Consider the following 24,487-nt stretch of genomic DNA (forward strand, 5'->3'; position numbering starts at 1 on the left):
GCTGTGTCCCCGCCGCCGTGCAGGAGAGGAGAGCCGGGGTCTGTAGTGACGCTGCAACAGCAGCACCGTGTGGGATCTCTCTCTCTCTCTCTCTCTCTCTCTCTCTCTCTCCCCCTCCCCCCCTCCCTCCCTCCCTCCCTCCCTCTCTCTCTCTCTCTCTCTCTCTCTCTCTCCCCCTCCCCCCCTCCCTCCCTCCCTCCCTCCCTCTCTCTCTCTCTCTCTCTCTCTCTCTCTCTCTCAGGCTCGAGTCAGATCCAGGTTAGGGGGGGGGGGACACCCCCCCCAAAATCTGACCAATGGACTAAAGGACAAGTGCAACAGTTGTATCATTATAGTCCCTGTGTCTCCCTGAATCGGAACAAAGCAAACAACCTACAGGTGTGAAAACACTAGGGATGCCCCGATCGATCGGCCACCGATCGTTATTGGCCGATAATCAGTATAAATATGCGATTGGTGATCGGTGATAATGCTTTATTTTCGCCGATCGTCAAAATCGATCTCACTCGCTGTCGCTGAGTTCTGTCTCAGACACCGGGTGGTGCGGCGTCTGCTCATCCCTCCAGCCCCTCCCGCACGCATGTAAACACGGGTCTAGTAGTCTAGTGGGACAGGACACAGGAGGACGGCGTCTCCCTGAGCTAACGTTAGCTTAGCTACCGTTACAAAATGACCCAGTCAACTATTCACTTTTAGTTTAATACATGATGAGGCATTGTCTAACCGAACGGTATCTAGCCGGCCAGCTACCGATAGCTCCTGACATCAACAAACGCTCCACAAAGTCTAGTAGAGACGTGTTTGATACCTGTTAGCTCACGTTAGCGCAAGTTAGTTCACTGTTCAAAACGAAATGTCCCATTGAACTAAATAATTCACTGAGGCGTTGTATTAACGTTATATATCCGGCTAGCAGTAGCTACAGATAGCTCCTGATATCAATGTCTTATAACACTGATTCGATGCGTATTCGAGCTGAGGGCATGTTGAATGTGATATGACCACAGTAACGTTATACCAATAGGGTCCATCTGCAGCTCCGGAGAATCCTTGCCGTAGCTGGAGGCTACTAGAGTACACACAGACAGTGGAGCTTGTTGCGTGGTGGCGATGTCTCGCAGATAATACAAGTACAAGTCTAATTATATAATATATATATTTTATAAAAAGAAAAAAAATTATATAAAATAAGATTAAAAATGTTTTAATCAAAAACGATCGGTATCGGATCGGTATCGGCCGATATGGCTCACGACGATCGGTGATCGGTATCGGTGGCAAAAAACGTGATCGGGGCATCCCTAGAAAACACCCTTAGACTCATGTAATGCACTTTTCACAGGTCTCCCTAAGAAAACCACAGAGAGGCTTCAGCTAATCCAAAACTCTGCAGCCCGACTGCTAACTAGAACCAAAAGGAGAGAGCACATTAGTCCAGTCCTAGCCGCTTTACACTGGCTTCCTGTAACATTTAGAATTGACTTTAAGGTCCTTCTCCTTACATACAAAGCTCTAAATGGACAGGGACCTAGCTACATCGCCAACACTCTAATAAATTACACACCAGCAAGAACACTGCGATCATCAGCTGCTGGACTACTAGAGGCTCCCAGAAGCAGTCAAAAGAGGATCGGTAATGCAGCCTTTATCAACTATGCCCCAAAACTATGGAACAAACTACCCCAAAACATCAGGGAAGCCAACTCGCTAGACATCTTTAAAAGACAGCTTAAAACCTATCTCTTTGCTCAGGCATTTCACTGATAGATATCTGCTACCACCTAGTGGCAAGAGGAAACATCAGGGATATCCTGACACAACTTGTATTTATTCTTACCCTGCCTACTCTTTTACACTGCCTATCAAATTCATGTGTCGGTTATTGCACTTTTTACTTCTTACTGATGACTATTTTTAAACTGAATCATTTTAAACTATTCTTATTATTTGCTAGATCCAAATGTGAAACACTGATTATTTATGACTATTTTTAAACTGAATCATTTTATTCTTATTATTTGCTAGATCCAAATGTGAAACACTGTGATTATTTGTTCATGAACTACAGGAGTATTACTGAATAGAGAGCCTATTAGGATGCTAGATCCTAATGTGAAACACTGTGATTTGCCATATCTTGCTATGCTCGCTCATGCCTGTATTTTTTATGTCCGTTCTATTTTATAATTTTTTGACTATTTTTAAACTGAATCATTTTAAACTATTTTTACTATTTGTGTTACTGAAAACTGTAAGCGGAGAGCCTATTGGGATGCTAGATCCTAATGTGAAACACTGTGATTCTACCCGTCTATCTTTTTATGCTTGCTTATGCCTGTATTTTTTACTGTTGTGAAGCACTTTGAACTGCAACCTCTGTATGAAAAGTGCTATACAAATAAAGTTATTATTATTATTATTATTATCTCTCTCATTTAAAAAGCAAGTTAAGCATGTTTTGGAAAAAGTAATATCTGCACAACTGCAGATACATACAGAACAATCTTACATCTGAAGCTGCTCAAATGTATTTCCATGCTATAATTCTCCCACATACTGTTTAACTACCTGGTCTCATACCAGCGATATAACTCTGAAACCCATAGTCCAGTTAGTGTTTACAGTGAGAGCTTCCCAGTGTTAGAACACACTTCCAGTACATAAGGCATAGCACCACCTACCGCTCCTACATACATGATCTTAAATCCTGGCTCAAAAGCAACCAGGTGTGTCATCATCATACCCAACACGACTGCTTTGTCTGTCCTCGTCTGTCTGGCTTGTCTATCCGTGTGTGTCAGGTTGACGTCTCTTTGCTCTAATGAATCGCTCTGTCTGTATGGTTGTACTGCATGGATTCCAATCATTTGTATGTGTCTTGTCTGCTAATGCGTATGTCCTGTTGTGCATAATTGTGTCTTGTCTGCTGAATGCTTATGTCTTGTTGTGCATAATTGTGTCTTGTCTGCTGAATGCTTATGTCTTGTTGTGCATAATTGTGTCTTGTCTGCTGATGCTAATGTCTAGTTGTGTGTATAATTGTGTCTTGGCTGCTGATGCTTATGTCTTGTTGTGTATAGCTTTATCATGTATTTCCTCCTTTGCGTATGCTTTGCTGTGGAACTATTTGGTTTATTTTATATTCATGTTTTATATACTTGGCTTTTTTTGGCTTTTAATTGTTTGCATGCTGTTATGTCTTCCTGTTTTTAATGGACAACAGTTGAAAACATTGGCACATTTACAGCTATGTTTATTAATGTACACTGTCCCTGTAAAAAAAAGAATGGCTTTGCAGGAGGGAAACCAGTTACCACTGGGTTTCCTCTATATTCTATTCTACTATTTTATTGCACTGCACTATTGCACTATTTTACTCCGTCTATTTTATCTTACTCTTTTTATTATTGTCTATTTAAAACTGAATCAAACCATAAACAATGTGGCCTGTTGGGATGTTAGATCCTAATGTGAAAAACTGTGATTTTATATGTCTGCACTTGTGCTCATTTTATGCCTGTCTTTTTTCTGTTGTGAAGCACTTTGAGCTGCAGTTAATGTATGAAAGGTGCTATACAAATAAAGTTGATTATTATTATATTATTATATGTCTGCACTATGTGCTCATTTTATGCCTGTCTTTTTTCTGTTGTGAAGCACTTTGAGCTGCAGTTTCTGTATGAAAGGTGCTATACAAATAACGTTTATTATATTATTATTATTATATACAACACTCATCAGTGTGTCCTTTATGAGAAGGTTGGTTGGTCCTCTCTGATGGAGAGGCACAATAAACGATAGGTTATAACTATAACCAAGTTCTGTTAGTAATGGTGACGCTCGTCACTTCCGCACTGTACCTCGCTTGTGCACGCGCACTGAATAAAATTCCACAATGTACCTTTATATCCCAGTATTCGTCTGACCACACCCCCATCAGCTTACCTTCATAAGCAGGTGTGTGGCCACCTACTCGCCTCCTTCCCAAGCTTTCACCACAAGGTGAGATCAAGGGCTGCAGCGGCGTCGGACGCCGAGCGTCACCATTACTAACAGAACTTGGTTATAGTTATAACCTATCGTTCTGTATCGTAACGGCTCTCGCTCGGCGTCACTTCCGCACAAAGGGAGGCCGAGCGAGAGCCATCGGCCGACAAATACACCCCGCTGAGGCCCCCCACAACCATCAGATCAGGGAGGACCGAGCCCCCCCGACCCCCCCTAATGGAGGGTACCCCCCCTATTGGAGGATCACGGGAGGGCGACGGACCCGACCGTGCGAAGAGGCACTCAAGCAACTCAACGCACAGGGTGAGCAGACCGTGGCCTGATCTACGACTACACACACGCACAACCCGCATGCCACCCGGGAACGAACGGAAGGAACGACCTTGTTACTGCCCCCAGAAATCACGGGGTCAAGAGCAAACCCAACCCCGTGGCAAGGCCGTAGCAGCGGAGCGCGAAGGAAGACCCAGACCCACCAAAGGGACTGGATCCCCTGGAAAACAGGGGCCCGGAGAGGTCCATGATGCCCAGCATCAAGACCCCACCAGGTGGTCACTTAGTGACACCGCCCCCCACATCGCCAGCGTATTCGGACAAGGCCCCTCACAAGAGCGGGCCCTGTCCCCCCAATAGCACACCGCCTGACACAGTGACACACTGACCCTGCAGCACAGGTAGTCAGCATGGCCGTAAGCACCAAAAAAGGCTTACCACGGAAGCAGGCAGCGCACCGGGGAAACCAGGCAACAGGCTGTAACCCGAGCCTGGAGCACTGCGGACGAGACAGGCGCCAGAGGGGTCAGCTGAAAACAGCCGCCCCGGCGGAAGGGGCGTATGCTGGCGTTGTTGATCACCATGACAAGCTCCCTTAATGAGGCAGCGAAGGCTGACACGATTGGCAGACGTCATGAACGTGCAGGGGCACACTCAACCGGGCAACCCGGGAGTTGACTCTGCTCCAACGCACCAGAGAACCAACCACCCAGTCGTTACCCTATGCGGTGGTTGGTCCCATAACCCCTCAAGAAAAAACTCCAAAACGTACCTGCGGGCACTACCGCAGTACAAGTGTTTCAGTTTCCAACAGGGTTATCCCAGGCCTACGGGTCGACGAAACATTACTTCGGACCGGGCCCGGCGATACGGGGAGCACAGGGTCCCCCGAGGAGGTCAAATACCACCCCAACAGGCCCCTCTTCGCCATGCGTAAGAGAAGAGCGAAAAGAATGGAGAACCAGCCCCAAGCACCCCGTACTTGGTATTCCCAGGAGGTCTCCCAACCAAGTACTAACCAAGACCAACCTGCGTAGCGGCCGAGATCTGACGAGATCGGACGTGTACAGGTTGGCACGGCCGTAAGCCATTACAACAGTGCAGAGTACAACGTACCCAACAAGGGTCTCCATAGCGCCTAACCCTGTGACACCCGGACCGACCTGGCATTTCTCCCCCTGGAAAAAGCCCAAGTCCCTCAGGGTACCAGAACAGCAGATCTGCATCCCCGGCGGACAACGGGTTTAACTGATCCGGACCAGCGTGACCAGAACCAGTCCCGTGCCCTAACCACGCCGACATGCCTACTCCAGGAGAAGGGGCAGATATGCGTGTTGATCTTAAACATGAAAAGAAGGCGCCACCCAGACGTTCGGGGCGAACCGCGCCCGATGGCCCACCCCCAGGGCGTGAGACCCCTCTACATATGTTCAGATCCATTCCGTCATCATCCCCCAGATATGAACGAGAATCCGTCGACAACCAAAACAGGTCGTCGGAAGAGGAAAAACCTCCATCCCAGTTGCTTTATAAAAACGCCGTTTTAACCCCAAGCAACCAAGGCGCCTGATTACAGAACACCCCAAGCTAGCACTATGCGTGCGTCGGGACACAACCACATCAATGAACAGGCTATTTAGACCTGTCATTGAATCCCCAAGGCGCCCAGGGGAACGACAAGAGGGGTGTGATACTTCCTAACTCCAACTCTTTTTAAAGGGGAACTATCTTATAAATGGCCTTTTTGAGTGTTTAGCATTGTTTCCTAGCTATGTGAACTTATATTAATATGATCTATGTCTCAAAATTCTCATATTGGCGCATTCTTCCAATTCTCCTCTCACAATATTCACCCTCACTGAACTGAGTCGTTTGAAAATGTGCCTATATGTGATGTCATATAGTCACTGCTGCATGTTAATGTTGAGATAGACGACGACGCTCCGCAGTGGTTTAGGAGCCGCCCTGCAGCCCAGGCTCAAAACAGCTCGAAATCTTGAGGTAGAAAAATGCTGTTTTTGAGGACTTGATTAGAAATACAAAACAATGAATAAAAAAAATATATATAATACAGAGGTGTTCCATAGACTCACAGGAATTGTGTAAAAGTGCCCAAATAGTGAAAGAAATAGTAAAATAGTTCCCCTTTAATAGAAAAGAAGGAAGCACCAACAGCATGTATCCCAGTCTACACAGCCGGGGGTAAAAAAAAAAATCACATTTTTACATCCCACCACCCTCCCATAGGAAGGAGACGGAAATCCCCAGAGAGACTTCCCACACGAGCTGTACAGATTGAAAAGAATATATTGCACCTTGAGCCATGTAAAAGTTTGGTTCACTGAACCCATACACACTCAATAATCGAATTGAATCGAATACACACACAATAGAGTAGGACTCCTTCTTGAGGTTCCACTCACCTTGACAATCTGAGGAGGAGGCACTGTACTCTGAGGAGGCTCCCTCACATGGAAGGAGAGTCCCAACTCACAGAAGGCCCGAATAGGAGCTTCGTGAGGAGGAGCCCTGACCACCCCCCGAAACAGATCCATCACATGGACCTGAACAGCACACCAACAGAGACGCGCACAGTGACGTACTCTATGGCGGGGGAATTTCTGCGGTGCACACGCCCAATATTCCAGGGCGTGGGGCCAGGAAACCCCCCCCCCTCACCCTGTAACGTGCCGAACCGCAACGTGACAGGAACCTTGAAGGACAGGTGGGTTTACCCCTGACCAACAGAAAAAAGGGGGAGGAAAGGTTACCAGTTCACCCCTTTATGACCCCACACCCATGATACGATGTAATGACAAAAAGAGTATGACGCAGTCATAGTCAGCTCCATGAAGCATCTAACAGCTTCACACAGCGCATGTGCTAGCCTGCTATCTGATTTTTACTAAGGAAAAAACACAGAATAGAGAGGGCCCTCCAAGAGCCCTGGTACCAAACTTACACATGTGCTTCTGTGGCCAGCCCAACCCAGTTGTAGGTCACACGACACACACAACCCATTATCACCTACAAAAAATGGCAAAAACACTCTACAGAGGAACGCCGTTTTTCATAATGAGAGAATACATAATTCTCGATTAGTATCGGCCACAGGCCTTGCTAAGCACACACGAAAAGCGACCAACAATCTTTTCTTTTAGGAAAATAAAGTTCCTCAAGCAGTTTCAGCACAACCTCAGCAATCAAGCTAAGGGTTACATCGTATCCCTACCACACAGTGACACAATATAGTGTAACAACATGTCTGAGAGGAGGATGAAGAAGTCCCCAGGGAACCGGGGGGAAACACAACACTCCTACTTTACCCTTAATACGGCCAGTTAAACAGGTAAACCTGTTAATATGTGAACACACTGTTCATTGTCATTACAGGCTGAGAAAAGAATCATTCTTTACTCATATGTCACTAAGCATAGCTTTATAGGTTAGTTTAACCCCCTTAGTTGTGAGTACACGGTACATGAACACACAATGTTTCTCAACACAACAAACCAGATCATTTTCACATCTGTAACAAACAACCCGATTTGCATGGAGAAGCTACTACCAGTGACAAGACAATTCACACATAACTCACGTTGTATCCTAAATGTAGTGCAGCAACACTCGTTTTGGAAAACATCGTTATTTACAAACCATTTAGAAGGGAAAGCAAGAAGAAGTGTTCAAGGTCTGGTCAGGACCTTGCCTACCTTGAGCGCAGATCAAGCGAAACTGCAGTCTCTAACAAGGCACCGTAGTAAACACAGCCGTCCTGTGTTGTCGACCTGGGCAGCATCGCCGCTCCATCCCGCCGCTACGGTCCCCCTTGTTGACGCAGTCCTCGCCGTCCTGGCTCAGGGCAGGTTCGACGAACATCCTCTGTCAAAGATGACGTCGTAGTCAAGAGTGTTTAAAACATGTTATAGTCACAGCACGTTCAACAGTGTAGCGTTAAGCTAACGGCCGCCCTCGGCCGATAGCAGCAAGCTAACGTTTCCTAGCCTAGCCTAGGTAGGCCACAACTAGCACGCAAGCTAACGTTTCCTAGCCTAGTGATCACAACAGGCTAGCGCCGCAGCTAACAGCTGACTGGCTAACAGTAGGCCACCACTAGCACATAAGCTAAGCAGCTATCACCTGAACTTGTACACAATGATATAACAATCACTCAGACAGGCCGCCGTTCTGAAACCCTCCTCACTGTTTAAGAGAGAAGAGAAACGAAATGTTAACACAGTTTTACAACGGTGATTTTACCAACATCTGACGGAGCCAGCACAAGTCCCATCTGGGCCGTAGCTGACTTGAACACAAATTTTCCGATAACGAACATCCATGCCCATATTTCCTCGTGAGGGAATACTCTCATTTGTATATGAAAGATGGGGCCTACACGGTGACAGAGAAACATCCACTCGTCCAGAAAACACAGGGATCACCAGTGTTACTGGTCGTGGCCCACTAGTTAACTATAATGGGCTTCAGACCAAGGTCTTCCGCTGTTGCCTAAGAGGCTGAACAAAAGACCCTAATCTGGGGCCGGTGTTCGTAAACATTGTCAGCTAGTCCCCATAGCACTAACAGACAAGTGGAGCTCGCAAGCAAAACATCACTCACCAACCTGGAACCCACCGCTTCTCACAACAGCGGCGCATCCTACAGTCCAGCTGTGTCGCTGAAAGGCTTTACCGCAACCAGCCCCAGCAAGGAGGACTGCAGTTGAGAGGCATGTAGCGGCATAAACTCCCAATACGAAACCCGACGGAGGTGTAGAATGATCATCATCTTCCAGACACTCCAGTACGAAGACAATATCGCCGTATTTTCTCGAAAATAGTGAGAGAGAAAATAAAGATATGATGTCAACGTATCTCTTGTTTTCCAACTTCCTCCTACTAGCAACACGTCAAGTGGGGATCTCCGAAGGCTTGTGGTGAAAGCGAGAAGGAGGAGAGCAGGTGACCACACACCTGCTTATGTAGGTAAGCTGATAGGGGTGTGGTCAGACAAATATTGGGATATAAAGGTACATTGTGGTCTTTATTCAGTGCGCGTGCACATGCGGGGATAGTGCATGAGTGACGCCGAGCGGATCCACTATGATACAGAACAACTGTAGCATCTGAGACCTTTGGTAGAACGCTAATGCATAGCGTAAGCTAATACAATGCACGCTACCCACAGACTGTGAACAGGATTTATAACAAAACCAAGTCGTGTGTGTGTGTGAATCCTACACCCGCATTCTATGTTGTACATAGAAAAAACACTGACAGAGAGTATAACGGCTAGGCCGTGGAACGTGTGTATACGAGTATTACTGCAACTAACACAACAGTGTTGTGGATCAACATTACTTTGTGTAAGCAACAGATCATACAACCAGCTTCTACCTGCATGTGGAGCGTCAGGCAAAGATAGAACCTTTCTATGACTGAGTGTATGCTTGCAGACCTTGCTTAATCTCATAACACGAACGTAACTCATCCCTCAATGTAAACAATGCAGATTCACATTTCGCAGCCTCATCATATGTATTGGTGAAGAAACACACAGTTTGTTTGCCAAAAAATACAGTCCCCCTTTAAGGGGACTTTTTATTTAGGCACAAAATATGAGAGGGCCGGGGAGGGGTATAGAGGGGACCACAGGGGGAAAAAGTCACTAATTCAGCGGCGTCTGCTGCCTCGAGCCGCTCGGGTTTTGCCACCCCGAGAAGCCCCGGAGGGACGGTAGACAATCGGCTGCTGGTCTCGTCGATCCCTACCGTCTCCTCCGGTTGTAGATGGGCCGGCGGCAGCAGAAGCACCGTCTCTCCTCCTGGCCTTCTTGGATGGGCCAGCAGTGGCGGCGGAGGCAGTGGTAGGCACGGCGGAGGTAGTTCGACGTCGTGGAAGCCTTCTGACTCCACCGGTGAGGACGGGAGGCGGAAAATGGGGTTGGAGAACGGATCTCTCCTCTGCCATCTCTCTGCACGTTGAGGTCATCAGCTGCAGGGCCTTCCCGAATAGTCCAGCATCGGAGAGGTTGGCCGTCAGAAGAGGGGCTCTCTTCTTCTCTGGCACACGGGCCTGCTCCAGCCAAAGGTGGCGCTGGTTCAGGGTAGCCAGGGCGCGCACTTTCCCAGCGGCTATGGCCTGCACCTGGGTAAGATGCAGGACAGCTCCTGCCGCCTGGGTGATCTGATCGTGTTGTACCTCGGTCAGTTCCGTGCCGCCCGTCATTATCCCCGATACAAATCTAGCCAGCTGTGCGATGTTAGAAGCAGCAGCCAGCGACTGTGTACCAGCGACAAATGACTGGTCACCCCAATATGCCAATCGCCTAGCCGATTTTCCCTGGAGAACCGGCTTGCATAACAGTTCCCACACCATATCCGGACAGAGGAGAGCGGCCATCGGCCTATCAAGCCGTGGCACACCCTCTCTCATACCTTCGACCAACCCCGCCACCCGCGTAACTGGTACGTAGGCGGGAGTAAGGCCCATGATGTGAGACACCACCTGGCCCCGACGAACATAGGCCCCCATTGAGGGGAAAAATGGGTAGACAACGTCCACCCCTCTCACCGGGCGACGCTGCCAGAGATGACCTATGAGATCATCGGGGGCAGGAGCAGGCAATGGCTGCGGCAGCGGCACGCCGTTTGCAGCGGCCGCTACTGCCATGAGCTCGGGGAACAAAGCCCGCAGTTCCCCCTGCTGACTTCCCTCCACCGAACCCGCATCCCTCACATGCAGCAGGCTTCGACCGGTTGAGGAGCCACAGTCTGATGTGGCTGATAGCAGGGCAATGTGGTTCCCCAACATCCTCGAACAAGGCGCCCCAAGGAGACATTTCACCCCCCTCCAGTGCTACCTGGACGGGTAGGATACTCGCCTCCACTGGGCCTTCAAACAAGAATCCGTCCGCCTCTACCATGTAATCCTCAGTTTCCATAGGGCATGCAGAGACCGACGCATCCTCGCTGGTCTCCAGCAATTCCCCAAACCCAGGCCGTTCGCGTCTGCAGGACACCATCTTGCGACGTGAACGGGCAGACGCGAAAGGTTTGCGTCGCAAATCCTCCGGAACCAAAGGAACCGGCCGCTCAAGAACGGACGATTCCCTGGAACCAGAGGAACCAGAGTCGGGATCAGGCCACCGCCGGAGCGACGGCACCGATGCACCGGCTCCTCGGAGAGGCAAACTACCCATCGGCTGTCTCCCGGGCGTGGCTGGCAACCACGAAAGTGGCAACAGCCCCGCACCAGAACGCACGACGGAGGCGGGAATGGAGAACCGCTGGTGAAGAGTGGGTCTACTCTCCGAGGTAGACATTATGACTTAGATTTTTCTTTTTGAATATTTATGAGAGAAGAAAAAAATAAGCACAATGTAAACACGTCTCAACTGTCTTCAACTTAGCAACCTTGTCAAGTGGGGATCTACCAAAAGCACTTCCTTGTGGTGAAAGCGAAGAAGGAGGCGAGTAGGTGGCCACACACCTGCTTATGAAGGTAAGCTGATGGGGGTGTGGTCAGACGAATACTGGGATATAAAGGTACATTGTGGAATTTTATTCAGTGCGCGTGCACAAGCGAGGTACAGTGCGGAAGTGACGCCGAGCGAGAGCCGTTACGATACAGAACTGCTATTTAGTCATTTTTAAGGCCCTTATTGGTAAGCTACCTCCTTATACTACATCATGAATCAGCTTTTTGCTATGATGCCCCTCTAGCTCATGGAATGAACTCCAACAGTCCTTAAAGCTTGAGATTCTCCCCTCTGTTGCAGAGTTTAAAACCTTGATCTCCAACCTTTGTCAATCAAGTTGTACATGTTTTAATATATTTTTTATCCTTACTTTTTGCCTCGTCTTGTTGTCTTATTGTTCTGATTTTATATGCTGTGTGATTTTATATGCTTTTATTTTTGGTACACTGTACCAATGTACACTTGACGTGAGTGTAAATGAGGGAAAGCTCAGTTGCCTTTTGAGTTTAAATAAAGGTTTGAAATGAAATATGAATGCCTTGAGCCCAGCTATGGACAAGAGACAACGGATCACATCACAAATAGGGATGTTTGATATTGGCTTTTTTACCGATATCCGATATACCGATATTGTCCAACTCTTAATTTCCGATACCGATATCAAAAACCAAACAATTTCAGCGAACTAACATTACATATCTCTCGTTGTGGAATTAACACAACATTATGCATACTTTTGACAATAAAAGGCTTTTGCTTTTTGGTCAGGCTGCTTTTGTATATAAGAATTTATATATTTTTTTATTTACTTACTTGCCTGGGTAAATAAAGGTTAAATAAAATGTTTAAAAAAATAAAACAATACTTTTATATATACCGATCATTTCCGATATTACATTTGAATGCCAATATTGGCCGATAATATCGGTAGGCCGATAATATCGGACATCTCTAATCACAACTGTATATAGAATAGGTGAGACAAAGTGGAGGATGTGCATCATGTCCTACCTTGAAGGGCTTGTCTCCGCTGTGGGTCAACATGTGTCTCTGCAACCAGCTCTGACTGGTGGAGGGTGTATTGTACACCTTACAGCCCTTCCACAGACACACAAACACCTGGGGAGCACACACACACACACACAATCATTCACTAGTAGCAGATGAGTGGGTTAATAAGAGGGAGAAATGGGGGCGGCTGGGTGGCGCAGCGGACTAAGCGCTCGTCACCAACGCAAGAGACACTGGTATCGAATCTGGCTGCCAGCATTGCCTCCGGCTTGGCCGGCCGTCATACTGGCTCAATTGGCAGAGTCAGCGAGAGGGAAGCCGGTGGGTGGGTCTGGGTCGTTGTAAACAGCGACTCCTACAGTTCGGTCGGTGCACCTGCACAGCGAGGGAAGGATCTGGAGGGAGTGTGACCTTCCACACGTTACACTCTCCCAGTGAGAGTCCGCGCTGCCAGGTGAAAAGAAGTGGTGGGCTGGGTTAGGTACACATGTGTCGGAGGAAGCATGCGATAGTCTCCGCCCTCCCAGACCAACGGTAGGGGGTAGAGTGCGCAACGACCAGGAAGGGGATTGGGAATTGGGAATTGGCATAACGACTAACATTGGGAGGGGGAAAAAACGGAAAAAGAAGGGGAAAAAAATATAAAAAAGAAAAAAAAAAGGGAGAAATGGGTTCCTACAACCCTCTGTCCCTCGGATCCACCTTAGCCTGCCTTCTCTCCACCCCCAAGTCCAAACTTCAGTTTTAGGGACAGATCCTTCTCCAGGGCAGCACCCAGGCTATGGAACTCTCTCAAGACATTAGGGACTCAAGGGTCTCTCTCAATTTTCCAATACTGGAAAGAACCGTCTCTTTCTCCACTGCTTTCTCTTATCCCCCCATCCATCCTCGTCTGTTTGCTTGTCTGTCTACCAGTCAGAAAGCACACAAAATAATTGATGACCCCACACATGTCCTTCATGTGTGTTTTGACCTGCTGCCCTCAGGAAAGCGCTTTAGACAGCCTGCCTGCAAAACAAACCGAAGGAAATTTGGGTTTGTACCAGAGGCCATTCGACTGGTGAATGGCCACAGTACAAGGAAAGGTCAGTTTACAAACGTGCACCCTTTGACCCCTTGATTTTAATATTTTTAATATTTTGACGAAAGTGCACTTTTTATAATGACCAAATCTATTTATTTATTTATCTATTGGACTGACAGATCAACAATGTAGGGATCCCATTCTGGCAGTGTCATGTCTTTTATACTTTGAAGTGTTATGTATGTCTCTTGTCCCTGTTTTGTCTTGAATGTATATGCAGCTGTTTGTGATATCATGTCTTAAATTGCCCCTTGCGGGACTAATACAGTTTTTTTAATTGAATTGAATTAAAGTCAAGAGTTTTATTTGTCACGGCATACAGGGCATACAGTGAAATGTGGTTTCAGTGATTGTGATTGTGCAATAATACAAGTAATAAGAATAAGACATAACAGGTATAATGTACATAAAGTTTAAAATGCATAGTAAAAGACATGCTAAGGTCCTGCGATAGTGCAATACAGTGTTAAGCTACAGATGAGGCACTGGGTCTTATGTACACTACTATACAATACTATATACTATACAATATACAGTTATACTATATATCCTTATGCTATCTTGCTATATCCATCTATTGCTATACAAGAACCACTCCTGTTCTTTATTTATTTTTTTATAAAGTGACCTTTTCATTTTCATTTTGTAAAGTGACCATACCACCACCCCTTAGTGTGAAGCAAGCTTGAGTTCTAAAAAAGCGCTACATAAATCAAATCAAGTACTATTATTATTAACCCTTTCACTACCACACTACCGAATGTTAACCCGTTCACTGTCACACGATTAACCATATGTAGTGTGGTTGTGAAAGGGTTAACCCTTTGTTGTGTGGCAGTGAAAGTGTTAACCTTCTGTATTGTCGCAGTGAAAGGGTTAACCCGTTGGTAGTGTGGTAGTGAAAGGGTTATGGTAGGATGGTAGTTACAGGGAGAGTTCTCGTAGAAGAAATAGTGCGCTAAAAAAGTTTGCTCCACAATGGCGGAAGGAACTTCCCACCACAGTCAGGACAGATGAATCCCACCCAATTTTAAAAACACTTCAACATCTGAAATGAAAAAAAAGTATTAAAAAAAATACCTTCATACTGTCTTTTAGTAGTATGCACTCTGCTACTAAGGAATCTAACTTGCCTATAATACTACCTACTATACTACTACTGTATGCACAAACTGGTCAGACTACTGCAATTATGCCCTAACGCCCTACCCACAGCCGTAAAGGAATGTGAATCACCACCCACCTTCAAAACCGCTCTCAAAGAGCACCTACGGGAGGGCTGTCTTAAATACTTCGAAGCTTCGTTCGATGGGCATGGGATTCGAATATGAAAATAAAAATTGATTATTAAAAAAAAAAAAAAAAAAAAAAAAAAAAAAATAATAATAATAATAATAATAATAATAATAATAATAATAATAATAATAATAATAATAATAATAATAATAATAATAATAATAATAAAGATATAATTTTTTTTTTGTGCTAAATCAACTCTGCCTCTCTTTGGTAACTACAACAAGCAATGCTGTACAAGTCCCACAACATACTTTTTTTTTTAAATATATATATATTTTTTTAATTTCGAAGCTTCGAATTAAAATCGAATCTCGGCCCCGAAGCTTCGAATTCCAAAAAAATAATCGAAGGTCAACCCTAGAGGCTGCAATTCGAAACTGGCCCCCATAAATGTACAACCCCCCCCTCCCACCCCATCCTAATGTACAGTTTCCTCGCCCTCGTATGTATATATTATGTTAGGATCTCTGTTTAACAGTACTGTATATTTGCATATCTTGTATGTCACAAATGTAACAGTACTGTATACATGTATGTCAGAAATGTCATGATATATATCTGTATGTTGCGTATGTCATAAATGTCATTATGAATTGAAAATGGGGGACCCTGATGTAAACAAGACGAAAGTCTTTCTCTGGTCTGCATCCCCTTAACAATTGTGTGTATTGAGCCGTACTGTATTGTACCCATTCTGCAATCTGTTAACGTTTTCAATCAATCAAACACTCAAGTTCAACGCTGTTTGATGAACAATGTTACTTAGCTGCCAGTGTTGTACCCTTCCTGCTGACTTGTTGTACAGAACTTGTAAGTCGTTTTGGATAAAAGTGTCAACTAAATGACTAAATGTAAATGTAAGAGAGAGAGAGAGAGAGAGAGAGAGAGAGAGAGAGAGAGAGAGAGAGAGAGAGAGAGAGGTCCTCCACAGGGAGTGATGTCACTGACCCCTCCGTTCTGCCCGTCGACGTGGACGCCCCGGAGGTGCTCGCCCAGGTCGGGGCTGCAGGTGAAGCACTGCAGGCAGAGGTCCCAGCAGCACAGGTAGGTCTTGGCCGAGGAGGAGGAGCCGGCACAGGCCTGACCGTTCATCATAGCAGGGGTGGAGCGCCCGCTGGACAGGGCGCTCTCCAGCTCCATCAGGGTGCTGCTGATACTGAGAGAGAGAGAGAGAGAGAGAGAGAGAGAGAGAGAGAGAGAGAGAGAGAGAGAGAGAGAGAGAGAGAGAGAGAGAGAGAGAGAGAGAGAACTAGTCAATACTTCTGAGAAAATAAATTAGGGATGAGCGGCTGGGTGGCGCAGCGCACATTGCGCTCGTCACCAACGCAAGAGACACCGGGTTCGACTCCGGCTGTCGCCGTTGCCTCCGGCTTGGGCCAGTCGTCATCCTAACTCAATTGGCAGAGTTAGCGGGTGGAAGTCGATGGGTGGTAATCTGGACGTTGTGGACAGCGACTCCTACAGGTCGGTTGGGGGGACGCCTGCACAGCAGAGACAGGAAGTATCGGGGGCAGCGTGAGCCTCCCACACGTTACACCTCGCCAATGAGAGTCCGCGCTGGCAGGTGAAAAGATGTGACAGGCTGCCTCCTCGTGTACCGGAGGGGACACGTGATGCAGGGCTTCTATCCTCCCTACAACCGGCCAGTGGGGGGGCATATGCGAGCAACGTTCAAGACAGGGGAGGGGATAATTGGCACAGTGGAATTGGGATGGGAGAAAAAGAGAAACAAAGAGAAAAAGTGGATAAACATCATCCTTCACTGCAGCAAAGACAATAGCTTGTGTGTGTGTCTTGAAGTTTCAACTTTCAACAGCCTTGAGGGACAGGTGCAGATGAGGAGGCCCTGGGGGCTGTGACCCATTTGTTATGCATTCCACTTCCATCACTCATCATAACGCAGATATACTGCCTCAATAGCGCTCTTGTTGTCCCTGCGACCAGCGTTATTATAGTAGGCAACTATGAGGACTTTCTCATTGATTGATTGAAAATGTTATTAACAGATTGCAGAATGGGTACAATACAGTACGGCTCAATACACACAATTGTTAAGGGGATGCAGACCAGAGAAAGACTTTCGTCTTGTTTACATCAGGGTCCCCCATTTTCAATTCGTCATAACATATATGACATACATGACATATACAGATAGACAGTACTGCTACATCTATACATTTATGACATACCAGATTTGCAAATACAGTACTGTTTGTGATACAAGAAGAGTCTAAAAAAAAGAGAGTATATACATTTGACGTAGAAACTGTACATTGCATGTCAGGGAGCAGCACCAACCCTATATACACCACATTATTCTGCACGGTGTACCTGTCCTCAGAGTCCATCCGACTGAGGGGCTCCCCGTCTGAGGAGGACACCTCGACACTGACCCGCCTCCTCTCGCCTCCGCCGGCGGGTTGTTTCTCCGCATCCTCACAACCCGTCTTGCTCTTCTCAACGTGCCGTTCGGCGGACCGCTGGCTTGTTTCTTCTCTTTGTTCTTCCTTGGTTTCTTTAACCGTACTACTGTCGTCGGTGGATTGGTTGTTACACTCCACTGGACTACGAGCTTCTTCCTCTGACTTTCGCCCGGGCTCTTCGGTGACAGCAGCTGTCTCCTCCTCCTGCTCCGCCGCTGGTCCCTCCACCGCCTCCTCCTCCGCGGCGGCCTCTCCTGCAGCAGCAGCAGCAGCTCTCACGTCTCCAGCTTCTTCCATTTTCAGCTCCACACCGCAGCTCCTCGGTGCCTTCTTCTCCGTTTTGGGGGCCGGAGGGTCCGTCTGCGTCTCTTCTTTATCCCGCTCTTCGTCCCCGGTTGCTGCCTCGAGCTGTTGTTGTTCACCATCGTCCTTCTTTTTACTCAATGCGGCTATTTCCTCCGGAGCAGCGGTAGCCATTGCAGTTCTTCTAGTAACAACATCAGATGACAGATATGGACAGATGTGCCTGGTAGTACGGGAGGGGGGCGCGACCAAACCACGCCCACATTGGACGGGAGGCGCGACCAAACCACGCCCACTGCTCTCTCTGGTTGGACCAAACCACGCCCACTACTCTCTCTGGATGGACCAAACCACGCCCACTACTCTCTCTGGTTGGACGGAGGCAGACATGGGCAATAGGGTCCAGCTGCAGCGCCGCGGAATCCTCTCACTGGGCAAGCCTGTGGCAGCCACGAACCTGCGCTGTTTTAAGGGGGGACAACACCCCCTAATAGGGAAGAAAAAAATACTTGAATAGATATCACTATGAAACTTTCCCAGTTTGTTATGTACATATAAACTAAGAAAAAATATATTACAAGTTTTCTGAATTTTATGTTTATATATGCAAATGAATGAGGCACTTCCACCATTAAATATGCACATATTTGCATGTATCGCCAAGACTCGCATCACCAAAATGGATAATGCCAGATTAAAAAACTTGGTTTCATTTTGTTGATACATTCAAAACGAAACTTTGTATAGAAAGACTTTGTGGCTATGTCCTCTTATCAGCCCATACATCAGGAAATACTGTCTAGTGTCATAAAAAAAACGCATAGTTTTGGTATAAAATGTACTATAAACCTGGCTATGAATGATATATATCAACAAAACTTTCTATAGAAAGAAGCATAATATGGATGGGAAGAAATGTGGAAAGTTTGGTGTGTGTAGGTACTAGGGAAATGGAGTTCCAACTCTTTGTGTGTAAGTAAAATGCATAAAAACTAGTTTTTCAGAAAACGACCTAAAATGCCATATTTTTTTTTGAAACAGCTATTTACAAACACAACACCCAATCAAACTATTAGTAATAGACAACCTAAACACATGCCTGATAACTGAATAATAATAATAATAATAATGATGTTATTGAACTGAACAGAACTACACACAGGCTACAAACAGTGTAGTAACAGTGTAGTAGTACCCTCTAATAGGCAAACAAATAATTGAATAGATATCACTATGAAACTTTCCCAGTTTGTTATGTACATATAAACTAAGAAAAAATATATTGCAAGTTTCCTGAATTTTATGTTTATATATGCAAATGAGGCACTTCCCCATTAAATATGGCTTGGTGGCCTGGATCAAGGACTACCTCATAAAGACGGACAACACGCTCATCACAGACAAGCTGGATGTAGCCAATTACTTAAACACTTTCTTCACAAACATAGCCACAACACTGGTAAACAAACTACCCTCCCACTCAGGGCAGTATGGGGTAGAACACATAGTAGCATACTACATGAACCTAGGCGTCCACAAAGACGACTTCAAACTGGAAATAGTAACTACAGATGAGGTACTCAAAAAACTGAGCGCCCTCCAACCAAACAAGGCCACTGGCCATGACAACATCCCCTCCAAATTCCTCAGAGACTCAGCAGCAGCCATCACCCCAGTCATCACACACATAATAAACCTCTCCATAAAACAGGGACACGTCCCCAAGGACTTCAAAATTGCGAGAGTAACACCCCTGCACAAAAAGGGCAGCAAATTAGACCCGGGTAACTACCGCCCTGTTTCTATCCTTACATCCATCTCGAAAGTCATGGAAAAAATAGTATACGAACAGATCGAAAAGTACCTCGCGGAAAAAAATCTAATCTACGAATTCCAATCTGGCTTCAGAACATCCCACTCCACTGACACATGCCTTCTCTACTTGAACGACCACATCAAACAAGAGGTGGACGCGGGCAAATACTGCGGCATGGTCATGCTGGACCTACAAAAGGCCTTCGACACTGTCAATCACACCATTCTGATTGACAAGCTAAAAGCAATTGGTTTTGATAGTTTATCAGTGAGCTGGATACAATCCTACCTGGAGGGGAGGGAACAGATGGTGGAAGTAAACGGTACCCTACCCCCCCCCCTCACAGTGAGCTGTGGTGTTCCACAAGGAAGCATACTAGGACCGCTACTATTCCTAATTTATGCAAATGACATGTCGTCAGCTTGTGACTGCAACTTGTTCCTGTTTGCGGACGACTCAGCCCTGCTGGTCTCTGACAAGAACAAGTTACAGGTTGAAAAAGCCCTCAGCTCGGAACTAGGCAAAATCTGCATATGGCTCGCCGACAACAAACTATCATTACACATGGGCAAAACAGAGTCCATTCTCTTCGGTTCAAATAACAAACTCAGCAAGACCGACGGCTTCTCGGTTACAGTGGGTGACAATATTATCACAAGGAAAGATGAAATTACCTACCTGGGTTCCATCCTAGAGGCTAATCTTTCCTGTGACAAAATGGCATCCAATGTAATAAAAAAAGTCAACCAACGAACGCGATTCTTGTACCGGATCTCCTCTCTGGTAAACAAGAATACCCTGAAGACTCTAGCAGGAGCACTCATTCAAGGGTACTACGACTATGCTTGCACCTCATGGTACCAAAGCACCTCAAAGGCACTAAAAAACAAATTACAAACATCTCAAAACAAGCTAGTCAGACTACTACTTGACCTGACTCCTAGAACCCACCTCACCCCTGCCCACTTTGACAACCTAGGATGGCTTAGAGTAGACGACAGAGTACAGCAACTTGCAATGGGCCTGGTCTACAAGATACACTACGCGACCAAGGTACCCATGTACATGTCAAAATACTTCCCAAAGGTCAGTGAATACCACGATCACAACACCAGAGGGAGCTCCACAAATCATGTAAAACCCAGATTCGGCTCAAACAAGGGACTAAACACGTTTCGCAATTATGCCACATCAATGTGGAACGCCCTGCCTAAAGCTGTAAAGGAATGTGAATCACTACCCACCTTCAAAAACACTCTCAAAAAACACCTACGTGAGACTGCAATTCGAAACTGGCCCCTACAAATGTCCTAACCTAGTTGTACAGTAAATGACCAAGTAAGGCTTTGTCAATATTCCAATGTACAGTGTAAAATGTGTGTGTGTCCCCTACCAAACCCCCCCCCCCCCCCCCCCACCTCCAATGTACAGCCCTCACCCAACCCACCCAACCCCACCCCACCAACCTCCTCCAATGTACAGTTTCTACGCCAAATGTATATACACTCCTTTTCTGGACACTTTTGTATCACAAACAGTACTGTATTTGCAAATCTGATATGTCATAAATGTATAGATGTAGCAGTACTGTCTATCTGTATGTCATGTATGTTATATATGTTATGATGAATTGAAAATGGGGGACCCTGATGTAAACAAGACGAAAGTCTTTCTCTGGTCTGCATCCCCTTAACAATTGTATGTATTGAGATGTACTGTACTGTACCCATTCTGCAATCTGTTAATAAACTTTTCAATCAATCAATCAATCAATCAAGTACGTCAGACTAAAGGACAGTCAGTCTGACGTACTGGTGAGCAACACCGGCGCCCCCCAAGGAACTGTGCTGTCACCCTTCCTCTTCACCCTCTATACTTCAGACTTCTGCCGCAACTCAAGCGGGTGCCACATGCAGAAGTTCTCAGACGACTCCTCCATCGTAAGCTACATCACCGACGATGATGAGGAGGAGTACAGAGCCCTGGTGGAGAGCTTTGTGGGGTGGAGCGACAGCAACCACCTCCAACTCAACACCAGTAAGACCAAGTGGTGGTGGACTTCCGGAGGGGCAAGAAGAGGCCCCCCCCGATTCCCATCACCATCCGAGGGGTGGAGGTGGTGGTGGACTCATATAAGTTCCTTGGGGTACACCTGAACAACACTGTGCACGCTCACACACGAGCAGCCACTTAACACTTTAACATGAGCGGGCACACACTCATGTCGCACACACGCACACTTATGGCCAAAGGAAAGGACACTTTAAATTAGAATAACAGGAACAGTGTATTGCACTACCAAAGCTAACTAGCATGTCACACATGCTCTGTAAATAACTATGTACAGATACCGAGATGTCACTCCATGTTACCTGCTACCTGTTACTGCACAATGTTGTTTCTTCTTTTGATTCTATTATATGTACCACTGTATTGCACATCGTTGCGGGCAAGACCACCCGCATTTCATTGTATACCTGTATGCCGTGACAATTAAAACTCTTGACTTGACTTGACTTGACTTGAACAATAAACTGGACTGGTCGGATAACACAGAGGCCCTCTACAGGAAGGGACAGAGCAGGCTGTTCTTCCTGAGGAGACTCAGGTCCTTCAACGTGTGCAATAGACTGCTGCAGTCATTTTACCAGTCTGTAGTGGCCAGCATCCTCTTCTATGCTGTGGCATGCTGGGGAGGCTACATCAACTCAAGGGACACCAGCAAGCTCAACAAGCTGGTGAGGAAGGCTAGCTCCGTGGTGGGAGTCGAGCTACCTAGACTAGAGGTGATGGCAGAGAAAGGGATGAGAAGGAAGCTGGCTGCCATCATGGAGAACACCTACCACCCCCTCTACGACGAGCTAGTCAAGATGAGAAGCTCGTTCAGCCACAGACTCATACCCCCCCGACACTCAACTAACCGCCTCGGACAGTCCTTCATACCAGCGGCCATCAGGCTCCACAACAGGGGGCAGCGACTGCTGCCAGACATTGACCTAGGACTAATAGGAACCCAAGGAGGACAATTTACACTATCTTAGGCATACTGCACCTTATGTGGATACTGTGATACTGTGAATAATGTATATTTCAGTGGATACTGTGATACTGTGAATAATGTATATTTCAGTAGATAGTAAATTATAACACTACCTTATGCATACTGCACCTTATGTGACACTGTGAATGTGAATATATTTTCAGTTAGTTAGATAGTAAATTATATTGACCTATTTGTTTACACTGCTTGTGTTGTTTTTACTACCTGTACCCCCCCCCCCCCCAATTCCCCCATGCTGCTATGATGCCTGAATTTCCCCAAGGGGATCAATAAAGGAATATCTTATCTTAAATATGTGCACATTTATGGATGCAATCAGGCAAAATGAAGTCAAATAAACAACTAAATGTGTGTTATTGACATTTTATTGTCACTAGTTTCATAGAAGACATGTTTAGGAAGCAAAATATAACAAAATCTCAATATCGTCTAAAAAAGGCAATTTTGGGGGTGCTGTCTCGCCTTAACACTTTGAGTGCCACGGACGCATTTTGTCGTTAGTTCATGCCGCCAGTTGAATGCCACCAACGCTATATAGCGTTTGCTTGTCGTATTTTTTTATTTATTTGCGATTTGAATTCATATTTCATCAATCGAGCCTCACGCTAGTGCTGCAGACTCTCTCTGAGCTCCATTGGGAAAATACCGCCCCCTATCATCTCTCCCTGTGGACAATTATACTATCGATAATCTAGCGTTTATTTAAAAACTATTCATAAATAGACCGGAAAATTATGAATATTCTAGTAAATGCCGTTTAGCACGGAATCTATATATTTTCCTGAAACTTTCAAGAAAACTAGGGCTTTTCAAAATGCTATAAAATGGAAATGAACCGATTAAAAAACAATCCGTTTCGACAATGTTGACTGCAAACAAGTCATTGATAAGCGACGGGCAGATTAGACACATAGCCATAATTAATGACGTAGAATATGCGTTTAGAGCGCTATCATTGAAGTGGGTGGTGGCATTCAACGATAAATAGTGCACGCCACGCTGGCAATCAAAGTGTTAAGTGAGCGTGTGTTATTGGATTGATTGATTGATTGAACATTTTATTAATGTCCGCCTTGTTTCGAACTGGTTATGCTTAGGCCCTCTTTCGAAGTCGCCCTCTTTCGAAGTCGGTTATGCTTAGAGTTTGGAATCAGGGCTGGTGGTCTATCGCCCTGCTCTAAAGATAAACTCTAAGCATAACCGACTTTGAAAGAGGGCCTAACCATAACGTAAGGTTATGAATATAACCAAGTTCTATGAATACTAGTGACGCTCAGCGTCATCTGCACTAACCTCACTTTGTGCATATGCACTGAATAAAAATCCACAATGTACCTTTACATACCAACATTCGTCTGGCCACACCCCCATCCGCTACCTTCATAAGCAGGTGTGTGGCCACACACTCGCCTCCTTCCCAATCTTTCACCACAAGGCGAGTGGCGTCCAGACGCTGAGCGTCACTAGTATTCATAGAACTTGGTTATATTCATAACCTTACGTTCTATATCATACTAGCTTCCGCTCAGCGTCATCTGCACTACGGGAGCTGAGCGGGAGCTTGAAGCTCGACAAATGTACCCCACTGAGGCCCCCCACAACCATCAGAACCGGGGAGGACCGAGCCCCCCCGACCCTCCCTAATGGAGGATACCCCCCCTATTAGAGGACGGGAGGGAGACGGATCCGACCGTGCGAAGAGAAACTCGAGCAACTCAACGCACAGGGTG

General features: G+C 46.2%; 1 protein-coding gene across 1 annotated transcript in view; it reads right to left on the reverse strand.

The window, feature by feature from the left end:
* LOC311245451 (zinc finger protein aebp2-like) overlaps positions 1-17,990 on the reverse strand; it is a gene marked incomplete at its 3' end in the record, with an annotated part of 89,374 nt that extends 71,384 nt beyond the window's left edge. The window contains 3 exon segments of the mRNA XM_084335293.1: positions 12,772-12,879; positions 16,103-16,310; positions 17,486-17,990. Of these exon segments, the coding sequence (XP_084191419.1) occupies positions 12,772-12,879; positions 16,103-16,310; positions 17,486-17,874 (705 nt within the window). The 5' untranslated portion in view covers positions 17,875-17,990.
* Positions 17,991-24,487: the final 6,497 nt, after the last annotated feature.

Source organism: Notolepis coatsorum, assembly GCF_963971535.1.
Source record: "Notolepis coatsorum genome assembly, chromosome: 18".
Taxonomy (NCBI): domain Eukaryota; kingdom Metazoa; phylum Chordata; class Actinopteri; order Aulopiformes; family Paralepididae; genus Notolepis; species Notolepis coatsorum.